A 21,695-nucleotide genomic window follows, 5' to 3' on the forward strand; every position below is an offset into this window, starting at 1 on the left:
GGCTATCAGCCTCCTCATTCCCTTTTATCCCTTGGTGCCCTGGGGACCAGTGGGTTTGTATATTGTGTATCCTAGCTGCTTCCTGGATCTCTAGGAAGGCAGCTTGTGAGGATTCCGGGGCCTCACCTCGGATCCCCTGGATACCGCTAGTGTTATCGATACAGATGTGTATAGGCTGGCCTTGGGAAGTCAGGAGGGCCCTTCGGAGCCCTGCCCTCGCCCCCTCTACCTCGCCGTCGAACACTTCCGCAATGCCGAGGCGGCTACACCCTTGTGCTATGCGTTTGTTACTGCGGTAGATAACAAAGCCGAAACCTGTAGCCCCGTTAGGGGCTTTAGAGCCGTCTGAGTAGATGATCGTATGGTTATCTGGCACAGTCTTAAGCCAGTCTTGAAACGCTTTAGCTGCTTTCTCCTTGCTTCGTCCAGCTGTAGGGTCTTGTAGTCCTGAAAGATGCTGCGGCTGTAGGAGTAACGGCCTTGGGCACCTAGGTAGGAGGGCTGCTGTTCTTTGTAGTCTTGTTTGCTGCCGCCCTGGCTGTGAAAGCCTAGGGACTAAAGGGTGCTGTTGGTCAACCTTCTGTAGGCGTGTAGCAAAGCGTAGGCGTGCCCCTTCGAGGGCTACTTTTGCCGTTGGCAGGCCAGCATCTCGAAGGAGGCTACTAGTGGGCGTAGTCTTCCAGACGGGTAGGATAGCCCTTGCTGCTGCTGTCATAACCTTCTCTACCCTCTTTACTAAGCCCTTCTGCCTTGTACTAATAGTAGCTGCCTGGTTATTAGCACTGCTGCTAGTAGCAGTAGTGCTGCTGTTTCTGGCTGGTCTCTTTAAACCTGCATACCAGGTCTCAGCTCCGTATAGGGCGGTTGGGAGGACACAGGCAATAACAGCTTGGCGGGCAGCAGCAGCTGGGAGCCCCCCTTTGGTGTTTGATAGATGGCGTAGGAACTGGGCTACCTTCTTTGCTGCTGCTACCTTTGTATCGACGTGGTGCCGGAAGGTGAGTTTCTTATCAAACCAGACCCCTAGCCATCGTATAGGCTTAGTTGAGGCCTTGATAGTTAGGTCCTTTGCCTGTATCTCTGGTAGGTCTTCCCTCTGCTTATGTTTCCTGCTGAAGTGGATTGCTTCACACTTAGCTGGGTCAAACGCAACCTTATTATCAATACCCCAGTTGAGGATCTGAGTTATCTCCTGGCCAAGGGCTGCAGAGTTTCCCTCTAGAGAAGGGCTAGTAGCCAGCAGGCCTATGTCGTCTGCATAGCCGAACCGTAGCTTCTGGTTATCAGCTAGGATATCAGCTACATAGAGCAGAAAAAGGATAGGGGATAGCGGAGAGCCCTGAGGGAGCCCACAGGATAGGGGGAAGTCCTCTGTAGTAGTCTCCTCTAGCCTGACTCGGGCGGTCCGGCTAGAAGCAAAGGTAAATATCAGCCTAATCAGACTACTGGGCCAGCCTTGCTGTCGTAGCCTAAGAATAAGTCGATTTCGTAGAACAGAGTCAAAAGCCCCCTTAACATCCATTGTTGCTAGAGTTGCAGTAAGCCCTAAGTCTAGAGCCCTTTCGATCTCATGGGTTAGACAGGTTGTTAGGTCGACTGCAGCCCTCCCTGGCAATGCCCCAACCTGCTGTGGGCTAGCAACCCCTTCCAGAATGGTGAGATATGCCATTCTCTTTGCTATCAGCCGCTCTAAGCCCTTGCCTAGGCAGGATAAGAGGGCTATTGGCCGCCAGGATCCAGCCTTTGAGAAGTCTGTTTTCCCCGGCTTCTGGATCATAACTACCTCTGCTTTTCGGAAAGTCCTAGGGAAGTAGCCTATGCGGACACAGGCTTGGAAAAGCTGCTGTACCGGTGTAGCTATTAGGCCCCAAATAGATTGTAGTAACTTAGTAGTGATCCCATCAATCCCAGGGGTTGTAGCCTTTGTGAGAGTAGCCTGGCGTACTTCCTCTATGCTGACTATGTGCTGCCAGGGTATTAGACGCCTTGCAACTATAGGAACAGTGAACGGGTTCCCAGGTAGGTCGTCTGCAGCATCAAATCTCTCTAATAAGGCCTTCCGCAGGGCTTGGGCCTTATTGTAACTGTTGTTGATAGCCTGTCCATCCACTATTAGAGGTGGGGCCTTGATAGCTAGCCCAGACTTACGCCAGCTTAGTATCTGGTATAAGTTCTGGTTAGACCCAGCCTCCTCAATCTTAGCAGCCCAGTAGGCGCGTTTTGCCTTCCTGACTATAGTCAGAAATGCCTTCTGCTCCTCTAGGATAGGCAGTGGTATTACTAGCCCAGGTTCTTGGGCTTGTCGTCGCCTAGCCTCAATAGCTGCTCGATGGGCCTCTGAACACTCTTCTGTCCACCAGGGGGCTCCCCTGCCCTGGTTAGTCCGTCTCTTCCCTACTGCTTCTATAGCTGTAGAGAGGAGGCTGACTAGTTGGGTAGCTAGAGAGTCTATTTCTGCTGGAGTAGGTGTATCCCCTAGGGTAGGTAGGGCTGGGATCCCCAGCTTAACTAGGTCAGCTAGCCGGAGTATAGCTGAGTCTGGGACTGTAGGGTGGCTAGTCTGACGCCTCTGTTCCTGGGCCTTGCTTATCGGTATAATGGTCGTAATAGCTTGATGATCAGCCCCTGGGTGTATATGTGGGCTAATATAGGCCTCAGCAAAGGGGATGTTTGAGAAGGTTAGGTCGAGGGTGTGCCCATAAGTGTGGGTAGCAGCTCCAACCTCCCCAATAAACTCAAGATCGTGGCCTTCAGCCCATTCCGCGATGTCGTCTCCCCGGTTCCGGCTTCGGGAGCCAGGTTCCCAGTATGGGCAGTGCGCGTTAAAGTCCCCAGCTATAAGAGCTCCTGCTGGCGGTTGATAGCCTAGGAGGGTACTTGTTGTATGGTTTATAGGCTCGCCTGGTGGCCTATAGACGTTTATGATAGTGAAGTTGCCAACCTTAACCCATAGGATATCCCTTGATTGGGTAGGTCTTTGTTGTTGTATCTGCAGCCTTAGACCTTTACGTGTATAGGTCATAACCCTAGGCCTTGTGTCCCTGCTGTTCCAGAAGTCTATTGGCACATATGAGTTATAGCCTGGGTGTGTGTTAATTTGCATCTTATCTCTATAGCCTATCCAGGGTTCCTGGATCAGTACTATATCGATCTGATCTGCCCAGCAGAGCTCTAGGAGAGCTGTGTGAGCTGGACTTATCTTCCCCACGTTACACTGGGCGACCCGTAGTACCCGTGGGGTAGCCGTTCTGAGCCTACTGCTCTGAGTCGAGGTCGAGGTGGGTATAGGCATTAATAACGTTATAGTCAGGCTTCTGTGCTACCCTCTGGCTTCTGCTGCTGCTTGGAAGCGGGCGGATAGGGCGGTTAGTTAGGGGGAGGGCATCAGAGTCCTCAGTTTCATCCTCATCCATACTGCTGCTGCTTCTAGCCATGCTAGCAGTATCTGCAACAACAATTGAGTCTTGTGTAGGTGTGGGGGGGCGAGGGCGCTTTGATGACAGCTGTTGCCTCTGTGTAGCGCTTAGCCTAGCCTTAGCTTGTTGTGTGCTTCCTGGGGGGCAGGTCTGACTAGTAGAGAGGTTCTTGGTTGCTTCCTCTCCAGCTTTTCTGATCCCTCGCAGTTCCTTCTGAGTTGGGATAGTGAGGCTCCCATTCACTAGTAAAGGTCTAGCTGGGCAGTCTGTATGGCTTGATGGGAAGGGCCCATAGCAGTTAGCACACTTAGATCTGGCTAGGCATAGCCCAGCCTCATGAGTATCTAAGGGCTTGCCGCAGTTCTCACAGAGGGCTTGCCTGGTGCAAAAGCGGTTTGAGTGAAAGCCCTGGCAGCCAGGAGAGTGTCGCTTAGGGGTATGCTTCCTTGGGGGAAGCAGACGGGCAGGGCCTGACTGGCCAAACAGGCGGAAGCCTTCCTTAACCTCTTGAGGGAGGGCAATAATCAGGCTTTGCGTGGCTGTAGCTAGGTTAGGGCTATCTCGGGTTGGGCGCCAGGAGAGAAGTCTTTGCTTTGTCCTTAGAAGGACCTCCTCCTCTATTTCAGATTCTAAGCCTACCCTACTACCATCAAGGCTTGTGAAGTAGAGGGGGCAGAATGGGATGTTGTACTGATACCACTTTGTAGGCACCTCCACCTTTTCAGCTGTGAGACAGTTCTTGATCTCAGGGGCCCTCTGGAGGAGTAGGGCCTGGATTTCCTTGTTCTGGGGCCGGAGTGAGAAGCCTGTAGCAGTATGGCGGACCTCAACTAGGTCTTGCGGCTGTAGGTTGAGCTCCTTTGTTACTACCATCTTGACTGAGTGGGGGGCTAGGGTTCTGGACGTAGGGATATGTTCTGCAGGGAGCCGAACTAGTAGGCGGAGGTCCTGGGTCTGTTTTGGTTTGTTTGCGTTGTTGGTGGCCTGCCGGCCTGTTGTTCGGTTCGGCCTGGGGCCGGGGCCGGGGCCGGAGAGGGGTCCACCTGTAGTGGGGCCTCCGACGGCCTGGGCGTATGTTTTTCCGGGGCCGGGGATAGGGGTGGGTCCAGAAATTTCTGAGGTTGCAAATCTGGTAAAAGAGTTGATAAGGTCCTGGGCTGTAGCCTTCAGACGTGCTGGAGCCGTCCCAATGAGGGCATCTAGACCTTTTGCGAGGAGGTCCAGGGCCTCATCTTGGAGGGCCCGGCCTTCCCGGGCTTGCTGAAGGGCGGCAGTGGCCGTTCGTGGCCCTCTTCCCAGGGGCCGGATAGGGGGGGGCGTGAGGCCCCTCGGGCGCGGGGGTAGGGAGGTAGGGGGGGGAGGGGTCTTCGGCAGGTTATGCATAGAGAGTAGGAGGCCGTTAGGGCCCTGCGAGGGGCCCGCGGCTGGCTGTGAGGCCATCGCGGGCGAGGGTTCTGGTCGTGGGGGGTAGATTTGGTGGTGTTAGTGTTAGGGTGGCGGACCCAGCGCGGCACTAACAGTGGGTGCCGGTGGGGTGGTATGTAGGAGGGAAGTGATCTACGAGGAGGTGCCGCGCAAGCAAGCAAGTTGAAGTTGACGACGGGATTCTTGCCTCTATCTTGGCTTTTTGATGCATCCGTGTGGTATTCGAGTCTTCCATGCCTCAAAACTGATCGATGAAAGAGGACAGAGACTGAATCTGACATGTACCTTGGCTACCCTCAGTCATGTCTACAGAACAACACTACCACGTTCGAGAGCATGGATCCTTGTTTTATTCCATCCTGGAACTCATCTGGTGATATGGACCACAGAATTTGGTCATGAAGTGGAACTTACGCGAGGGCGGGTCACTTAAACTCTGCATCTGGTCCTGAGGCTGGCTGTCACCCTGATTTCAAGCAAAGCCCAAGTCGTTTTTGACAATATTTAAGCCTCCTTTCCATCACAAAAGCATAGGAGAGACAGGCCACAATATCGCTTGCTTGTCTACACCGGTTTTCAATTGACACTCCACTAAGCTTGCGGTCCAATTCAACTAAAGCATGGGTTTCGTGGACCTTTGTATGTTGTAGCATTCATCATTGCCTTTGGGTAGGTATTAAGTACCTATGCATTCCGAATAGTTGGAAAGGATGACCACGAAGGCTGCTGAGAGACTTGGTTTTGAAATATGAACGTCCAGAAAGGGGCGTCATGACTAACGTATCATGGTATTCTAGACGGAAAATCGGGTGAGAGTGTCGACAATCTGATACCCAAAGATGGCAATCTACACCATCGTTCTTGGCGTCTGAAACTTCCTCTCATCGGCAAATAAATCAATTTATACTTCCTACGTAGTAGCCCAGTATTTCTTGCCAATGTTGGGAACAGCTAACGATGCTTGTCCGTGGGCCAGGAGGCGTCCAAGCTCTGTAGGACATGCCAAAAACAGGCATAATACGTGACTTCTAGGGCATAAAATGTTGAAGAACGCAAATCAGGTTCTACCAGCAGAACTTCTCTTGATATCGGCAGGACTCTAGGCGGTTAAAGATTCGATTCTTGGGATTCTGGTACTCTGAGATCCTTCATCAAACGCTTGTCAGCATACAACACTGTTCCTGTCTTTGGTCTTGATCCGAGGTTGATTCCAGGGAGTATTCTTTTCAAAGAGGACGTCTACACCAGTGACCAGACCGTCGATTGAATGACTACTGCAAACTAAAAGGAATTATAAGAGGTACACTCCATGGCAGCAGCGCATCCCTGGAGGCTGAACAAGGGCCCAAATCGCCGCGGAAGAATCTCACTCTAAGATAGGAATTTCTATTCCTAGGCGACACGCCGGTGCCTGAGTAGTAGATGAAGTATGAGCGGCGTTGTGTAAAGGAGGTGCACGAGACCCTGGGGTCCGTTGGAATCGCAACAGGACAGGTGGAGGTAGCTGTCGCCGTAATTGTATGCCGTAACTGTATGTTGGATTGTGATGGGCGGAAGCGCGGTACAGGAGCCGCTGACCGTGACCGGCAAAGTGAGAGTGGTTGTGACTAGGGAGTTGAGGGTCGTCGTGACTGCGGGAAGGGTAATAGTCGCTGTCGCAGCAGAACTGTCGGCTGCAAATCCGAGAGCGGAGGCTACCACCGCGAAGAGAGCAGACATGATATCAGACGCAGTGGCTGTGCATAGCGACAAGTGGAAGTCTGTGGCAAAATGTCCTCTCTGAGTTGGGAAAGTGCTGCGTTTTGTGTGGGTATACTTCTATCGGAATGACTGCTCAAGACATGAAAAGGGACTGTACGGCACGAAATTCGACATGTCAATTTTGTATGCTAAGAGGCGCCGCGCAATTAGCAAGTCCTCGATATGGCCTATCTTCACAAGTTGCAGGAATACTTGAGGGCTCAAACTGTGATGTGGCTGAAGCTGAGTTGGAACCTTGAGTTGAGAAGGAAGGAAAGGATATGGAGGCAACTCAGCCAGTTGCAGCGCTGAAATTTCGGCGCCTAAGTCTGTCCTTCCAAGGGACTTACGTTGGAAATTTTGGCGTCAACGATGACTGGTTTGGCGTATCCTTGAAATATGCTTGATTAAAGGTTGAGACATCCTCAACCTCTCGCCCCTTTCCCCCGCTCTAGATCTCGTCTTTCCCACCTGAGTGAAACGTAACATGCTTGATTTCATCGGTCATTTTCAGGTTCAAGAAAAAGCAACAACGGGAATATAGATTGTGGTATCATAGATTAATTGTACTTGGCACGGACGGAGTAGAAAACTTCTCATCAAACACTTGCTTCTCATCCCAGACGCACACTAGACGCCCGGGTAAATCAGTTACTTGTAGACCGGAGGGCCTTACTGCTCAGCAACAGGCGGCGCCATAGGCTCATACTGAGAAGGAACCATAGGAAACATCTGGCCGTGTGGCCCAAACACCTGAATCGGGCCATCGTAAGGTCTTGTGGCAACCCTTTTGTGGCAGTTGCCGCAAGAGTAGTGGGTGTCTTCACACCAACCTGCAATACAAGGCACGCACGTAAGACAGACGCAGAGGAGGCAGCACAGGGCGCCAGCGAGCCTAGAAAATGGTCAGTAAGTCCGTTCCTGGACCGTGAGATCGAACGACTTACATCTGCATGCTAGTGCCTTCCGTATCCACGATGGTCATCGTCCTTCTCATACAAAACGGGCAGTCAATGGGTTGCGGCTTGTCGCCGAGCATGTGCAGTGGTGTGACACCCTGGATCGTCGGCGGCGCTGGTTTCTGGTCGGCTCCCTTCTGTTGCTCTACCGGCGGCGTTGTCGTGGTTTGCCTAACGTCGTGTAAGTAAATGTCGTGGGCCATCTATCGCAAACGTGAGCCTCACCCTACGTTGCGAACGTCTGCGGGTAGCTCTGTAGCTGGCACCGGGCTGGCATTTGCTGTTATGGCGACGATTGGACTCTCATCATGGGCCGGCGCTGGCTGTTGAACGGTCGCGGCAGGCGCAGCAGGCGCCTCGACTGTAGCTGGTTGTGGTTGTGACATCGTGTTGTTGAACTGTGGTTTCGCTTCGAAGAATCGGGTCTGTTTCCAATTGACCAAGGATCGCAATTATAAGTACAAACTTGAAGATGAGTCAAAACACTTGAATTCGAATGAGTATTTGGGGACACGAAATCGACTCATCATGCGCCTTATGTATCGTATTCCTCACCGCAAACAGCTTTGCTGTGCCCCCTTGGCGATAAGCTGAGCCCACAATCCAGGCAGAACTGTAGCATTCAGGGCAAATTGGGTTTGCCAAATTGGCGTTAGGCCGCCTTGGCCAACATAATCCACACGAGCTTATGAGTACCCCTGCGCGCAGCTTACATTCGGGGCGTTTTGTACCTTGCAGCAAAGGTCCTTTGGGCTTAGCTACAACAAGGATTAGAATTGAGTCCCGGGTATCATATTATTGTGTTGGTGATTGCCATTTGAGGAGTCCGTGATTACGATGGGACGGCAATGGCCCAGCTGCATCCTTCTGATTGTTTATAAGCCTAAATGGCCTGGGTACTGACTCCTGGTGGCAACTCGTCATGTTTATTGCGGTTCATTTCGGAGACTAGGTTGCAGCTTTGCTCTAAGGCAGACAGTATTCTTTCTTTCATTTATACTTCAGTTAGTTATGGCAGGTTATCGCCTGCAGGCACATCTTACTGACTGCCGCAGGACCGTGACTGAGAAATATGTGAGTGGTCACAGGGAGACCTCTATGGAAAGACAGCATTCTCCGGTTAGCAAAACGGAGCACACCACCGCGGAGGACTGAAAAATAGTACGGTATAAGAGCTGACAGCATTTATTATTAGCACTATCCCTATCACAGCTACAAATCAACAGCAGAAGTCCAGATTGCTTTCTCGGTGGTATCGTTTGCGTTCGCCGTATTACTCCAAAAACGTTCACCAGTATCAGAGGAAACATCCCAAGCCCCTTCGTGACTATCCCCGTCTACTGTGCTTGTTTATCAGCCACAGGTGGTGCTGTTGAAGCGTACTGAGACGGCATTGGAGCGCAGGATTGTGGACCGAATGTCTGAATCGTGCCATTATATGGCCGTGTTGCAACCCTTTTGTGACAACTGGAGCAGGCATAGTGAACGTCCTCACACCAACCAGCGATGCAGGGGACGCAGGTAAGGCAGACGCAGAGGAGGCAGCAGAGGACACCGGCAACCCTGATATGTCTTGTCAGTCCCGAATTCTCGTGGGATCTCACGTTCAGTGAATAGAGATTAGCACTTACATTTGCATTGAGGTGCCTTCTTTGCTGATGGTGGTTTGAGTTTTCTTCTTACAAAACGGACAATCGATGGGTTGCGGAGTGTCACCAAGGGCATGCAGTGGCGTTACGGTTGGGGGAGGGGGGAGGGCCTCGATGGTCGGTCCATCGTGCTTTTGACCTGTCCATGGGGTGGATGTCGGCTCGCTAGCGAAGGTCAGTACACATCCTGGGTTTCCATCGTCGTCTGAGATACAGAAAAAAGAGATGCTTACTCGGTGTTGATCAGGCTGGTCGGCATTTCCTTGGCCGGGGCCGGTCCTGTACCCTGCATCGTGGTCGCTACTGACTCCCTGTCGTGAGCTACCGCAGGATGCTGTACCCCGGTGTAGGAGGAATCGAACGTGTGAGGTTGTGACATAGCGAATTCTTGTTGGAGAGTTATGGCTTGCTAACAGTGATTGGATACTGTGTTCAACAAAAACGAAAGAAGAATTGCCCAGGTATAGATGAACGGAAAAGCAGTCGGAACGAGAATAGAATAAATACAAAATGCGAGAAATATTAGTCTCATTGTTACACATCCACAAAAGCTGGATGGGGCACTGTAAGATTTACGCGCATCACTCTAGGCAGAACCGTACCATCAAGAAGTCATTCGGGCGGGCTATCATTGGCCCCTGGAAAGGAATGATTTGCATTGCACTGCGAAATGCCTTGCGGCACAGCCTTACAGGCAGGTCTCAGACACGAGAAGGGGTTACTACTGAAGGTGAGTCTGGCCAAGATTAGAACTGGTACAACCAGAAAATGCCCTATCGTTTGGCATGCATGGGCAGGCGGTTGGTCGCTATTTGTCCGAAGCTCGGGTACCTAGTAATAGCTTAGGCGTGCTTCGCCTCTTCCTCCCTCTGTATTGATGCAGCAGGGGTTGGAATGCGTCTCTGTGATTGCCCAGCCTTATTGTAACCTCTGGATCCTCTGGCAATCCACGTCAGCACAGCCCCTCGACGTAGGACTGCTAGAGACCTACATCACCAGATGGTAGGTGAATCATCGTTGGGCCCTGAATATGAATATGACGATAGAAAAATCACCCATCTTAAGAACAACATGTCCTCCCGATTCGAGCCTAGATTCGATTCGCTCCGTCCATCGGAACTTCTGAATTCCCCAAAAGACCACGTCGATGTAGCAGCAAGATGCGATTAATCAAAGCTTCATCAATCAACACCGAAGGGTCACTCATTGAGTTGGTCGAGTTCACTCCCGACAAAATCCCACGCTATGCCATCCTTTCGCATACTTGGGGGTCTGATGAAGTTGTTTATGCCGACATCAGAAACCATACAGCTGCGAGGAAAGAATCGTTTGAGAAGATTCGCTATAGCTGTTACCAAACAATTGCCGATAGGTTTGAGTACATCTGGATTGATTCCTGCTGCATCGACAAAAGCTCCAGCGCAGAGCTTTCTGAGGCCATCAATTCCATGTTCGACTGGTATGACAAGGCCGAAGTGTGCTACGCGTATCTTTCGGGTGTCTCGTCTACAGTTGACACTTCGAAAACGGACGGCGATTTCGCTGGATGTCGATGGTTTACGCGAGGGTGGACGCTGCAAGAACTCCTAGCCCCCGATGATCTAATTTTCTTTTCCGACGACTGGGTCAAGATCGGCGAAAAGCTGACGCTGAGTCGGCCGCTTTCGGTAATCACCGGCATTGAAGAAGACATCCTCAAAGGTACCAAGCCGATTGAATCCGCGAGTATAGCCAAGAGAATGTCCTGGGCATCCCACCGCGTTACTACAAGGCCGGAGGACGTCGCGTATTGTTTGATGGGTGTTTATGGGGTCAACATGCCAATGCTCTATGGCGAGGGCGACAGGGCGTTTTTGCGCCTGCAAGAAGAGATCATGAAACAGTCCGACGATCAATCGCTGTTCGCATGGGTCGATCTCTCGGCATCAACTGAGACTTACCATGGTCTCTTGGCCAAGTCGCCCCTGAACTTCGAGTACTCCAACTCCATCGTACCATACCAGGACTGGGAGCCTCGGCCGCCATATAGCATGACCAATCGCGGCTTGCGTATTGACCTGCCTTTGACGCTCAGAGGCGAGGAGCTGTTCGCTGCTGCGTTGGACTGCCCGGCTCCTCCAGACTTTGAAGATTCAAGCTTCCTGGCGATCTACCTAAAACGCATCTCACACAGCGACCAGCAGTTCGCCAGAGTAAGGGCAAATCAGTTCGCCAAAGTCCAGGAACGGGGAAAACGGCACACAATCTTCGTCCGGCAGAATTTCAATGGCATTATCAGCTCGGAGGGCGTCTTTCCTCAACACGTCTTACAACTACGATGTGGTCCATCGACCACAGACTACACCTTGACCGAAGTCATCACCTCGGAAGAGCACAAAAAGGACAAACCCAAGGCCCTCATGTCTAGCAGGACGCGCGGGTCTGATTGGCTTCGGACTGCCAACGGACAGACCATTGCATTTCGAAGTCCGAAGGCCGGGGGTCAGCTTGCGGGTGCAGTGGTTTTCTCAATCTCCCAATTCGAAGGTTCTAGGCTCTTGATCATGTTCGGGTCGGCCGACAGTGGGAAGGCTGGCTTCCATGCACAGGAACTGCCTCCTCGGGAAGAACTTGTCGGATCAACGGAGAAAGGATTGAGTGAGGAAGAAGTGATGGACTTCGAATCGCTTCAAAAAGTCTTCAAGCCATCTCAAGCGGGCAACGATGTCGAGCTGCAATATCACCGGGTGCGAGTATCCATCGAGCCCATAGTAGCGGACGCCTGCAAGTACTTGATGGCAGACATTCTTGTTGAGCCCATCAACCGACCATGGGACCCTTACCAGACAGTGGACACTGTCATTGGCCAATATCAGGCTGCAGTCGGCCGTCAGAACCGAGTTGAAGCCGTTGAAGCATCAGAAATGACTGGATCGAGAAACAAGAAAGTTTCCGCTTGGAAGAGACTTACAGCACGAGTATCTTGAAAATAGGTGCTTTGGAAGCAGCTACGTTTTATTCAGGTGCTACAAATGTCCAAAACAGCCAGGAAATAACGGAGGGTCTGTGATTGGTTACATCAGAGCATCTCAGTTTTCATGATGATTCCATTAACAATAAATATTTTCTTTGGTACAGAGTTCCGGAGAAATATGAAATAAGCAGGATATATTTGGCCTTGTAGTTGTGCTTTGGTCTGATCTCTGGCAAAGCTCTGTTTCTGACTGTCCTTTGCAACTTTCAAGTGTCCGCAGTAGGTTCCGGGGAGTTCTCAAAGTTGTTGAGTTGGAACAGAAAGTTAGACGAGTCATTGTCGCCTTTGGCAAGGATCGGTACTGTGCTTCTCTCCAGGGGCAGCTCGCTAGCCTACGAACGGATTAGAACCAAATCTGTGAGCATAAATTGAACGGTGTCTAACCTTCTCCACTGCTGCTGAATCAAGGCCTCTTTGCCTCATGTCTACGGCTAACTGAATGGCCATGGACCTCGTCACTGGATTGCCCCACGTCTTTGCGGCTAGAATCATGAGTCGAAGTGTGAAGTCAAGATTCTCCTGCCGCTGGTAGTCTGGCTCTGTCGACGTCGGTTGATCAAGAAATACCAATGACGCCATGTACATGGAAAAGGTCAGCATTGGGTTCTTCAACATGTCGTTGACATCTGGCATCATCCTCAGAATATTGAGAATCTCCTCGGCCGCGGCGAAAAGCCTGGCTCGGCATTGTTGAATCATGTGGTGCGGGGTCCCGGCCCTTTCGATTGTTGATAGAGCTGCTCTGTGAAGAAGAATAATCGAAGTGTGGATGATGATGTTGACGAAGGTCGCATTCTGACAACGTATACTGTTAGGTAGTTTGAGATCATCTGGGAGACAATTTAGTAGAGAAGCGAGGTCATTATCGATCTCGCGGTGGCGCTTCCAGTACAAACTAGTTTTGACGTCCTGTGCCTCTTCATCTGGAATATTCTGTGATGACTGTTGGAATGCTTGATAAAACAACGAGGAAGCAAGAACTCTTCCAGCAAATGAAGAAAAGTTTTGCCCTTCTTGATGCAGAATGCTTGTCAGAGGGCTCGTGAGTTCTTCTAGGCCTGCTTCGAAGGCTTTTTCGGAAGCAGGAAGGCGAGTGTGGATCTTTCGGAATATCAGTAAATGAGTTAAGAGAGGCATAGCAAGCTAGACTGGATATTTAGAAAGACTTACATCATGCTCATTGATCATCGCCGGCCAGCCTGTGCTGCCGCATACCAGTCTATCAGAGCAGTATATTACCCACCACGTCCTCCGTCGCTCTTCTGCTTCTACCCAGTCTCGTGGCGGTGAGAGTAAGGGTATCGCATCGACGCTTTGCCCATCCACACGATGCAAGCCAAGCATTTGGGCAATTCTGATTGCTTTGCAAAGGCTCATTGAAGACTGCGCAAAGAAGAGTTGCTGAGCTTCAAAATTCGCGATCAAGCTCCATGCCTGTGCATGCGCCACCGACGTGAACTGCTGTCCGTCTCCCTGTGGCTTTCAGCGGGTTTATCATTGGACGTTAGGCGGGCGGCAGAACGTACTCTCATTTCGTCAGCTTGCATGTAGGCTCTGGCTCGTTGGTAAAATGGAATTGCTAGCTTGCGATGCGTCTTGGTGATGTCGGCCCCGAGGGCCATGACGATATATTGAAGACACATGGGTGGGCGCATGTGAGGCGGCAAGTGTAAAGACATTGAGTAACGAGCTCGCTGGAACATTGGTGCTGCAAAATACCACTTGTCGAAGTAGACATTTGTTCTATCACTGGTCAGTCGATTCAGTAAAATTTGGAACAACCACTCACAGAAAAACGATCAGTTCCGGCGGTGGATGTTGCTCAAATAGCCCGACTGACACCAGATCCGTGAAGGAGTCGTCTGGCTGAGACGGGTGTTGGCCCGGGGTTTCACTTGATGACTGTGATGTGTATGGCTCAGTAGTGCCAAACATGAACTCATCATGTACCGATTGAAATGGTTGTTCCTGTTGGAAGGTTTGCTGCTCGTGGCTTTCTTCGGTTGAGGGAGCCTTTTCGACAGCTCTCGCGAGCTGTTCAAGTTGATCTGCAAGGTGTTAGGCATCGGCACATAAGCCGTCGAAGGCTTCTCATTGGCTGAAAAAGGATCGCGTAGGAGTTCGTTCCTCCGTCTCATGTCGACGAACCATCGCAACTGGGATGACTGACCAAGTTTTGTTTCCAACTCATGAACCCTTTTGCGTCTGCCCACATTTGCCCGTCTGGACTGAGGATATTCACAAGTGTCTCCAAGCCTGATGCATCGGCCGCAGCGGGGCCGTACACGATCGCATTTCAGCTTTCGTGATCGACATTGGTGGCACGAGAATAAATTCGCAGACGCGCTATCGTCAGCTCCTCTAGATGTCGACTTTCCGGCCTGGCTACTGCTTTGCGGCTCCATGCTCGAGATGGCGTCCCGTCAGTGATGCATGTCAAAGAGTTTGCCGCAAACATCGCCTCTTCATGGCTGGAATCTCCTGATCATCAAAAGAATGATTACATAATTCAAATTCTTTACAAACACGAGTAATGCGCTAGATTATGTTCTACGTAAAGGCCTCTGCCTACTACGCTGTATTTGAATCTCATTCGCCGCATGCGTAAGCCGGCCTCCGATGAAGTGCGAGCCGGACTTTTCGCGTTAAAGCCCCACACCGACCGAAGCTCGGGCCAATCGCGCCGGAATGCGAGACCGAAAGCCCCGTAATTATCGGCCGACTCCCCCACGACCCGGCATCGTGAAGAAAACTGCTGTCGGTGGTGCCCGCTCGAGTAACCAAGTTGGATTTCTTTGTGAGTTTGGAGTGGATTGGCTCAATAAAATTCTTATCATGTCTCCATCTATCATCCCAGCAACCAGAAATGTCTCATTTTCGGATTGGCAGTTAGGTAGTTATAGTAACGAGTCTACAACATTAGATGGAGTCTCGGTCTTCTCTTCGCCCCAAGAGAAATGTCCCAGATGCGCCATCCCGAGCGAAGTGCGTCCGATGCGTTTTAAAGGATAGTTTATACGGCAGTGACGGAGCTCCGAGTTCATCAGCGACCCCCGGAACTCCGCAACGGCAGGATGATCATTGGACGAAATAATCACGTGTGGTTAATCTTGGATTTGGATCCGAGAGAAGACGCTTCGACGGCAGGAAGGCCTCGGCTTAGACTTGTGAGGAGCCACGTCAACTCAATGCAACCGCAGCCTGTTTCGCGAGCCCAGGGGCTCCGCTTGGAAATGCCGGCAGCTGGCCATTGCTCGATTTTTGTTGAAATCTCTTGCCACTGTTGGTTAGCGATGGATTGAAATCAGGGTCAGAGCATCACGACGAGGCTATGTTGTTGCGAACAAGCCGCGCTTATCGTCATCTTGATTGATGCAACAAGCATTGCAATCAAGTCCCGACAATGGCTCCACAATGCTCGCCCGACGACTTAAGGTTATCCTTCTTTTGGGGCTTCTTGCGCAGGCACTGCTATGCTTAATTAATTTAGCGATTTCCATCTGCCGCTACCCGATTCCAATTGTAGTCTAAACAGCGAATCTGTGCCTTGCATGCCACGATGCAACATCTGATGATTTAGTGTACATTCGCGAATAGCCTAGCATCGCCGGAAAGAACGAGAACGAATGTGGTGTTGAGAGCACCCGACTTTGTCCGTGAGACTGTTGGCTGTTGACTTTGAAGGCACATCTTTCCGGACCAATAATGGTGTGATATGGGGGTCAGACGAGAACTATTCTGACATCATACGCCGGTTTCCATCCCAATCGACATGCCACCATGTTCGCGGGAATCCAAGGTTCTCATGAGTAATGCGGGGTCTTCGATCTAGACCCTATCGGCCGAGGATATTTCCTTAAGCTTATGAACGTAAGCGAATGCTCAGCCATCCATTGGTTACCTCCAATTTCTCCCGTCGGGAATCGCGTGTAGAGAAATGGGATCAGCCGGGAATGCTAGCCTTCAAGACCTTGAACATGCATCTCAGCTCAGTAAGCCAAAACCTAGGTTTATGTATAGTCACCAGTCCCAACTGGTTGGCATAGCCCCGTTCAAGCACTCGGCGCCGTGAAAAGTCTCTGATCATTTATCGGAGGTAGGGAAGTCAGACTTCACGTTCCCACCGAGGCTTCCGAGGCTCAACAGCATCGTCGCGGGGCTCCGTGGTTGAGACGTCGGGGCGTCATGCCGACGGGGCCGGAGTGGGTTCGGGCGGAGGAACTTCCCATCGACCGCGGCAATGACGCAGATCGGGCACCCATACGATGGTCGTGAAGTCCTTTGAGTTGCCGAAGCAACTGATGATGTTGATGACATAACGCGTCCTCCGCGATCCCTCGGTGTGACTTCACCATCCGAACATTCATGATCGGGCAGTTGTGTGTATCGACGCTACCAGATTCCCGGATATCCACGCAGTAGAGTCACAAAGCAAGGCGGACAAGTGGAGACGAGATGCGGCCGTATGCAACCCCGTTGCGCCACTACCCATCGCATCTAAGCAAGGATCTCGGGCAGTCCCATCTAGGCTGAGTTCCTGCCAGTCACCACGATCGCATTACCAGATCGAGTAATTGTCGAACCTTCTAGGAAGCCGGAGAATACCAGTTGGGCAGACGCACTGATGTAATGGTCCGGGCGGGGTTGGCCTACTTCACATGTCCTTCACGATATCGCCGAAGCGGTCCGAGGCATTGTGGTGGTGCGGTCCCTCAAAAAGCCCCGACTTCTTCGAGGCCCATCCCCGTCGCCGATCGCCCATTTGACGTCTCGTCTAAAGTAACAACTGCCGGCACGTCACTGGCCTTCGATCGAAGCGAGGCTTGGTTAGCGCAGAAGACCCTGTATCTTATCAAGAAACCGTCACTTCATCCCAACTTCTTGTTGGTGGAAGCAGCGGCACCTGTCCACCAAGATTATGCCACCCATGTTGACAAGGCTCCCTTTCATCGCGGACCCTACGGACCTTCTACAATAGGGTTCTCAGTCTCCTCTTTTGCAAACCCAAAGTGGAAGGCTATCGCGAGAAATACAGGGTATCAACAGACGTCATCCACTGACGTTTCCGGGATTGACAGCGGATGCCCCGTCATTCGGGGCATCATGGCCTCTGCGCAGGCGTGCCGGGCTCTACGGCAACCATGTAGCAAAACGTAATCGTATTCGCAGAACAGAATGGAATCATACGTTGAAGAGGGTGCAAATACAGTCGTGAGAAAGTGTATATAATGATCCTCTTAAACCCCACGGTATCCTTCTTCGGATTCACCATTATCATCAACATCATCAAACACATCTACAATCACGAACACGTCACAATCCACGAAGAACCAACCAACGTTCCGTTCACTCAACCTCGACAAGACCAATATCATAACCACCAAAATATCAAAATGCGTTTCTCCGCCGTTCTCGCCATCTTCGCTGCTTCCTACGCCGCTGCCATGCCCGTAGATGCCAAGCCAGACGCTGGCAAGGGCGGAGACATTGCCGCCTGCGAAACGAAAGCAGCTGCTGATCAGGTTGCTTGCATCAACGGCTGCGCCAAGGACGCTGCATGTATCACTGCTTGGTAAGTCTCACATATTCCCTGCGCAATCTTAATAAAGCAGACTGGAAGTCTGACAAAATCTCCAGCACTTCGGTGGCCGTGCAGCAGTACACCTCATGCGCCGGTGTATAAATGAGAGTGATAAAGACATGATCAAGACTTGGGATAGACTGATTCACAAGCGGCGTTGAAGTCCCTGAGTTTGCATGGGACACACAAGACCAGAGCGTTGATGAATGAATGACTCAACCTGTACATTACACTTTACAATTGACGATACTTTTCTGCATCTCAATGACATTGGCATATGTGCGGCGTATGTGCGACTCAGCAAATGCTAAACCCCCCGATCATGCCTTGCAGTTGACATGACAGTCTTCACCGCTACTTGCCTCAAGTCGTGGTGACTTTTCCTGGCCACCTCCGGAAGAAAACGTAGCGGACTTTCAATATGGTCCATCTGCGGCAGTAATTGGGTATGATCACCAAAATAGCGTATGTAATTGCTGAGCAGATAACACACATGTGAAACACTTCCACAACCCTACAGTGTCATCTTTCTTTGATTCGTCTCTTCGCTTATATCATCTGATTCTTTCATCTCCCAGAGAAAATGGGCAACATCTTACAACGCCGCCAAAATACTGCAGAATCTAGGTGACTGAGTATGTTGGAAAGATTCAATTGGAGAATTGCTACGGGCGAGGTCCTGAGGAACTGCTCATCTGGTGCAACAAGAGACGGCTACCAAGCCCTCGGCCAGCGGAAGTGGCTTGGATCTTGAGCTGTATTTTGTGCAAAGGTAAGATGCAGCTTTGTCTGTGTTTTGAAAACAGAATAGTGCGTGTCGTCTAGCAAGCGACCAAATAATATTTACTTGTGGTGATACGTATATTTGGAGGACTGGCCAAGTACTGAAAGACCTACGTTGGTAGCATCGCAATTTCTTCTATGGTTATAGGCGAAGTGAAATTATTGGGACGTGCTCCGATCGGGCTGTAGGATGGCTCTTCTCTAGATGGTGGGAGCCCACGGACACATGACCGCACATGTGTCTCTGAATGTCCTCGACGCCCATACAACATCCTCAGCATGCTTTTACGGGACCCAAAGAAAGTAGTCGAAAGAGGCTACGAATACTTCATGAGTCTGAGCACGACAATGCGCTCTCTGTTCTGCGTTTTCCCGGTTGATAAAGATCTGCTCGTGGGGCAACAGACGTAACTCTTGTAAAAAATGGAGAAGAGTTTGAGAACTCGAGCAACCTTTGAGTAATTCATGTACTCATTATTGCTTGACTTCAATTCAACTTGCCACCCCGGCTGCTTGAAGCAACGAATCTTGCTATTTGGGGACATACCCGCATAGGCTAAAGTGACAAAAACGTGACAACCACAGCAACGTCTTGACGACCAAAGGGCCATAAATCCAAACGTACCGCCATGAAACATTCCTTGGCTTAAATTCCAGACGCGCGGGATGAGAAGCCGTGAAACTCACAACAGCCTCACTATTGCGATGAAGACAGCAATGAGAAGGACACAACGAGAATTAGTTAATCTCGCGACAGCGCCATTGGTACCTATTTGTGTCATCCAATGATGGCTTTCAAAAACGTGGACCCATGAAAAACCAGGACGTCCTCCCGGTATGATTCGATAAAACTATCACGGATGAGGAGCTTCATGAAGGTCGTTGCGAGATTGACAGCTCCCACTTCACAGATATTCCCAACGGGTTACGGGAACGCCATAAGCGAGTTACAGGGAACTAAAACTTAGCGCGATGGCTAATAGAGCTGGTGCTGGTGGTGGCCTTGAGTCTTGAGTACAAGAGATTGCCACCTTCAAGTCAACGATGAGAATGAGCCGCAGGTAGAGATTAAATATAGTGCTCTCAGTTCAAGTTCAAACACTTTAACCTGCTCATCAACAAATTGTGAAGTAATTCATAGACTCCGCTGAGATGATGAGTCAGCTACTTGCAAGGATCAAATTGAGAGACAGTTATCGGGCAGGGTCTCAATCACCAGATAACGGACCACTTGACGGCAAAAAAGGTACAGTCGGCACTGTATTAATGGCACCGTGCTTAGCGTGAAGTAGCCCCTGGAATTAGGTACCCACTGTACACCGATTATTGGACAACGTGCACAGTTCTCATTTAACCTAGTTTGGCATCGTCGCCTGCAATTTTCCTCTCTTCACTTCAACATACCCTGCGACTCGACCATGGCCTCAATCGCAGCCAGATCGATATCCGAAGCCCGCCTTGTCGACTCGGTAGTCGTCGGCGGCGGGCCAGGTGGACTCGCTGCCATTGGCAACCTGCTTGAGCATCGGCCGCAGCACCGCCAGCTTTGGGTCGATCGACTTTTTCAGGCTGGTCGGGTTGGGACTTCCTATCGCCAGGTTCCCAGCAACACAAAAGCAGGCCTATTTGTCGACTTTGCGAAGGCTGTAGCGCCCTTTCGCCAGATTTTGGAGGCCACAGAGGAACCCAACGCGTTCACTACACTTCAGCAGCTGCAGCAGGACCAAGGTTGTGAGCTCAAGCATGCGGCAGACCTCTGTTTGATGCTCTCCAAAGGCATTCCTCGTCATTTCCAGAACGTAGAGCAGCGCCGAGCCAAAGTCACATCCGCCATTCTGAACAAGGTGCGACCCACTCACGCAAAATCTAAATGAATCTCACTCACCTATTTTTGTAGCAAACAAGACAATGGACAGTTGCTCTGGATGGCAAGGGATACGCACAGACGTCGAAACTTGTGCTGTGCACTGGTTCCAATCCGATTTCACAGCCCCAGCTGATGACGGGGGGATTGCCGGAGAATCTCGTGACGGTGCACCTGGATGCGGCTTTGAGACCGTCATCTTTGGGTTGGAGGATACCCTCTGATGCCACAGTGGCTGTCGTGGGTTCCTCTCATTCAGCTGTTCTGGTTCTCATGAATCTGTACAACCTTGCGACAACGTCACACCCGAACCTCCGTATCAAGTGGTTCACCCGCCACAACGAGTTGCGCTACGCCGAGTACAAGGATGGATGGATCTTGTACGACAACACGGGTCTCAAGGGCCAAGCTGCGCTGTGGGCTCGTAACAATCTTGAGGAGCGACTATTCGGAAAAAGCTCTGTCAAGAAGTTCATTACCAAGGTTTTGACGCCACCGGAGGAAGAGCAGGCCGTGTATGCGTCTGAGCTTCCTAGTTGCACCCACCTTATCCAAGCTATCGGCTTTCAACGAAACCCTCTACCAGACCTGGGCGTCGTTGAAAAGGCTGGTGCTGAGACGCAACCGTTGTCCGTTTATCATGATGCTTCTAACGGAAGATTCTCTGCTCAGCCTGTCGAGGCCAGTGCTCAGGGTCGCACTTATATTCCCGGGCTCTTTGGGGCTGGCATAGCTTTCCCGGAGCGGGTGGTGGATCCCGCTGGCAACGTTGAAGATGCTGTTGGTTTCTGGAAGTTCATGACGTTCCTCAAGAAGTCGGTTCCCGACTGGATTGAGTCTTCGAAATAAAGACAGCATCACGGCTACAGAGTAGCTCTCTCGGTTCGTCCTAGAGAACAGCAACATGAAATCCTAGATTTGAAGGTAGTTAGACTAAAAGGCCGAAGACAATACGTCATGTCTGTTACTTGGAATGAAGCAAGTGACAGCGTGGAACGATTATTGTGTCCCATCTCCACTAATTCCAGGTTTGTGATCTCAAACTTCTGTGTGCTCGCAAAACAATTCGTCGTGTTTACTATGTCTCTTTTCGCTCCCCCGTAATGATGTTGCCGCGACGTTACAACGCTCCATATTGCCCTTCACAAGCACAGCCTAGGTTAGCCAATAATATCTATGGCGCGCTGATTGGCGCTGCCGTGCAAAAGTCCCAACATGGGAGTAATCGGCTAACCAATTGCCCTCGACGAGCAGCCCCTGCCAGC

The 21,695-nt window shown here is 51.0% G+C and overlaps 7 protein-coding genes across 7 annotated transcripts; 3 read left to right on the plus strand and 4 right to left on the minus strand.

Moving 5' to 3' along the window:
* Window positions 1–3,254: 3,254 nt before the first annotated feature.
* Window positions 3,255–4,856, minus strand: CGGC5_v008050 (uncharacterized protein; the record flags this gene model as incomplete). The annotated part of the gene is made up of 1 exon (XM_066151958.1): window positions 3,255–4,856. The coding sequence occupies one exon, from the start codon at window positions 4,854–4,856 to the stop codon at window positions 3,255–3,257; it is 1,602 nt and encodes a 533-aa protein (XP_066008714.1).
* Window positions 4,857–7,253: 2,397 nt separating this feature from the next.
* Window positions 7,254–7,926, minus strand: CGGC5_v008051 (uncharacterized protein; the record flags this gene model as incomplete). The annotated part of the gene is made up of 3 exons (XM_032022800.1): window positions 7,254–7,476; window positions 7,529–7,711; window positions 7,766–7,926. The coding sequence occupies 3 exons, from the start codon at window positions 7,924–7,926 to the stop codon at window positions 7,254–7,256; spliced, it is 567 nt and encodes a 188-aa protein (XP_031892036.1).
* A 967-nt stretch (window positions 7,927–8,893) lies between these two features.
* On the minus strand, window positions 8,894–9,481 carry CGGC5_v008052 (uncharacterized protein; the record flags this gene model as incomplete). The annotated part of the gene is made up of 4 exons (XM_032022812.1): window positions 8,894–8,961; window positions 9,042–9,103; window positions 9,172–9,354; window positions 9,423–9,481. The coding sequence occupies 4 exons, from the start codon at window positions 9,479–9,481 to the stop codon at window positions 8,894–8,896; spliced, it is 372 nt and encodes a 123-aa protein (XP_031891685.1).
* An 868-nt stretch (window positions 9,482–10,349) lies between these two features.
* On the plus strand, window positions 10,350–12,155 carry CGGC5_v008053 (Vegetative incompatibility protein HET-E-1; the record flags this gene model as incomplete). Its single annotated transcript, XM_032022823.1, has 1 exon — window positions 10,350–12,155. One exon carries the CDS (start codon window positions 10,350–10,352, stop codon window positions 12,153–12,155), a length of 1,806 nt encoding a protein of 601 aa, XP_031891684.1.
* A 253-nt stretch (window positions 12,156–12,408) lies between these two features.
* On the minus strand, window positions 12,409–14,137 carry ctnR-4 (Citrinin biosynthesis transcriptional activator ctnR; the record flags this gene model as incomplete). The annotated part of the gene is made up of 5 exons (XM_032022834.2): window positions 12,409–12,534; window positions 12,587–13,303; window positions 13,373–13,675; window positions 13,729–13,945; window positions 13,992–14,137. 5 exons carry the CDS (start codon window positions 14,135–14,137, stop codon window positions 12,409–12,411), a joined length of 1,509 nt encoding a protein of 502 aa, XP_031891687.2.
* Window positions 14,138–17,595: 3,458 nt separating this feature from the next.
* On the plus strand, window positions 17,596–17,885 carry CGGC5_v008055 (uncharacterized protein; the record flags this gene model as incomplete). The annotated part of the gene is made up of 2 exons (XM_032022845.1): window positions 17,596–17,774; window positions 17,840–17,885. The coding sequence occupies 2 exons, from the start codon at window positions 17,596–17,598 to the stop codon at window positions 17,883–17,885; spliced, it is 225 nt and encodes a 74-aa protein (XP_031891686.1).
* Window positions 17,886–19,984: 2,099 nt separating this feature from the next.
* Window positions 19,985–21,279, plus strand: CGGC5_v008056 (uncharacterized protein; the record flags this gene model as incomplete). Its single annotated transcript, XM_032022856.1, has 2 exons — window positions 19,985–20,410; window positions 20,464–21,279. 2 exons carry the CDS (start codon window positions 19,985–19,987, stop codon window positions 21,277–21,279), a joined length of 1,242 nt encoding a protein of 413 aa, XP_031891689.1.
* Between the last annotated feature and the right edge of the window lie 416 nt (window positions 21,280–21,695).

The sequence above is a fragment of the Colletotrichum fructicola genome (genome assembly GCF_000319635.2).
Source record: "Colletotrichum fructicola Nara gc5 chromosome Unknown KSG_Nara_v1_contig04, whole genome shotgun sequence".
NCBI classification, from domain to species: Eukaryota; Fungi; Ascomycota; class Sordariomycetes; order Glomerellales; family Glomerellaceae; genus Colletotrichum; species Colletotrichum fructicola.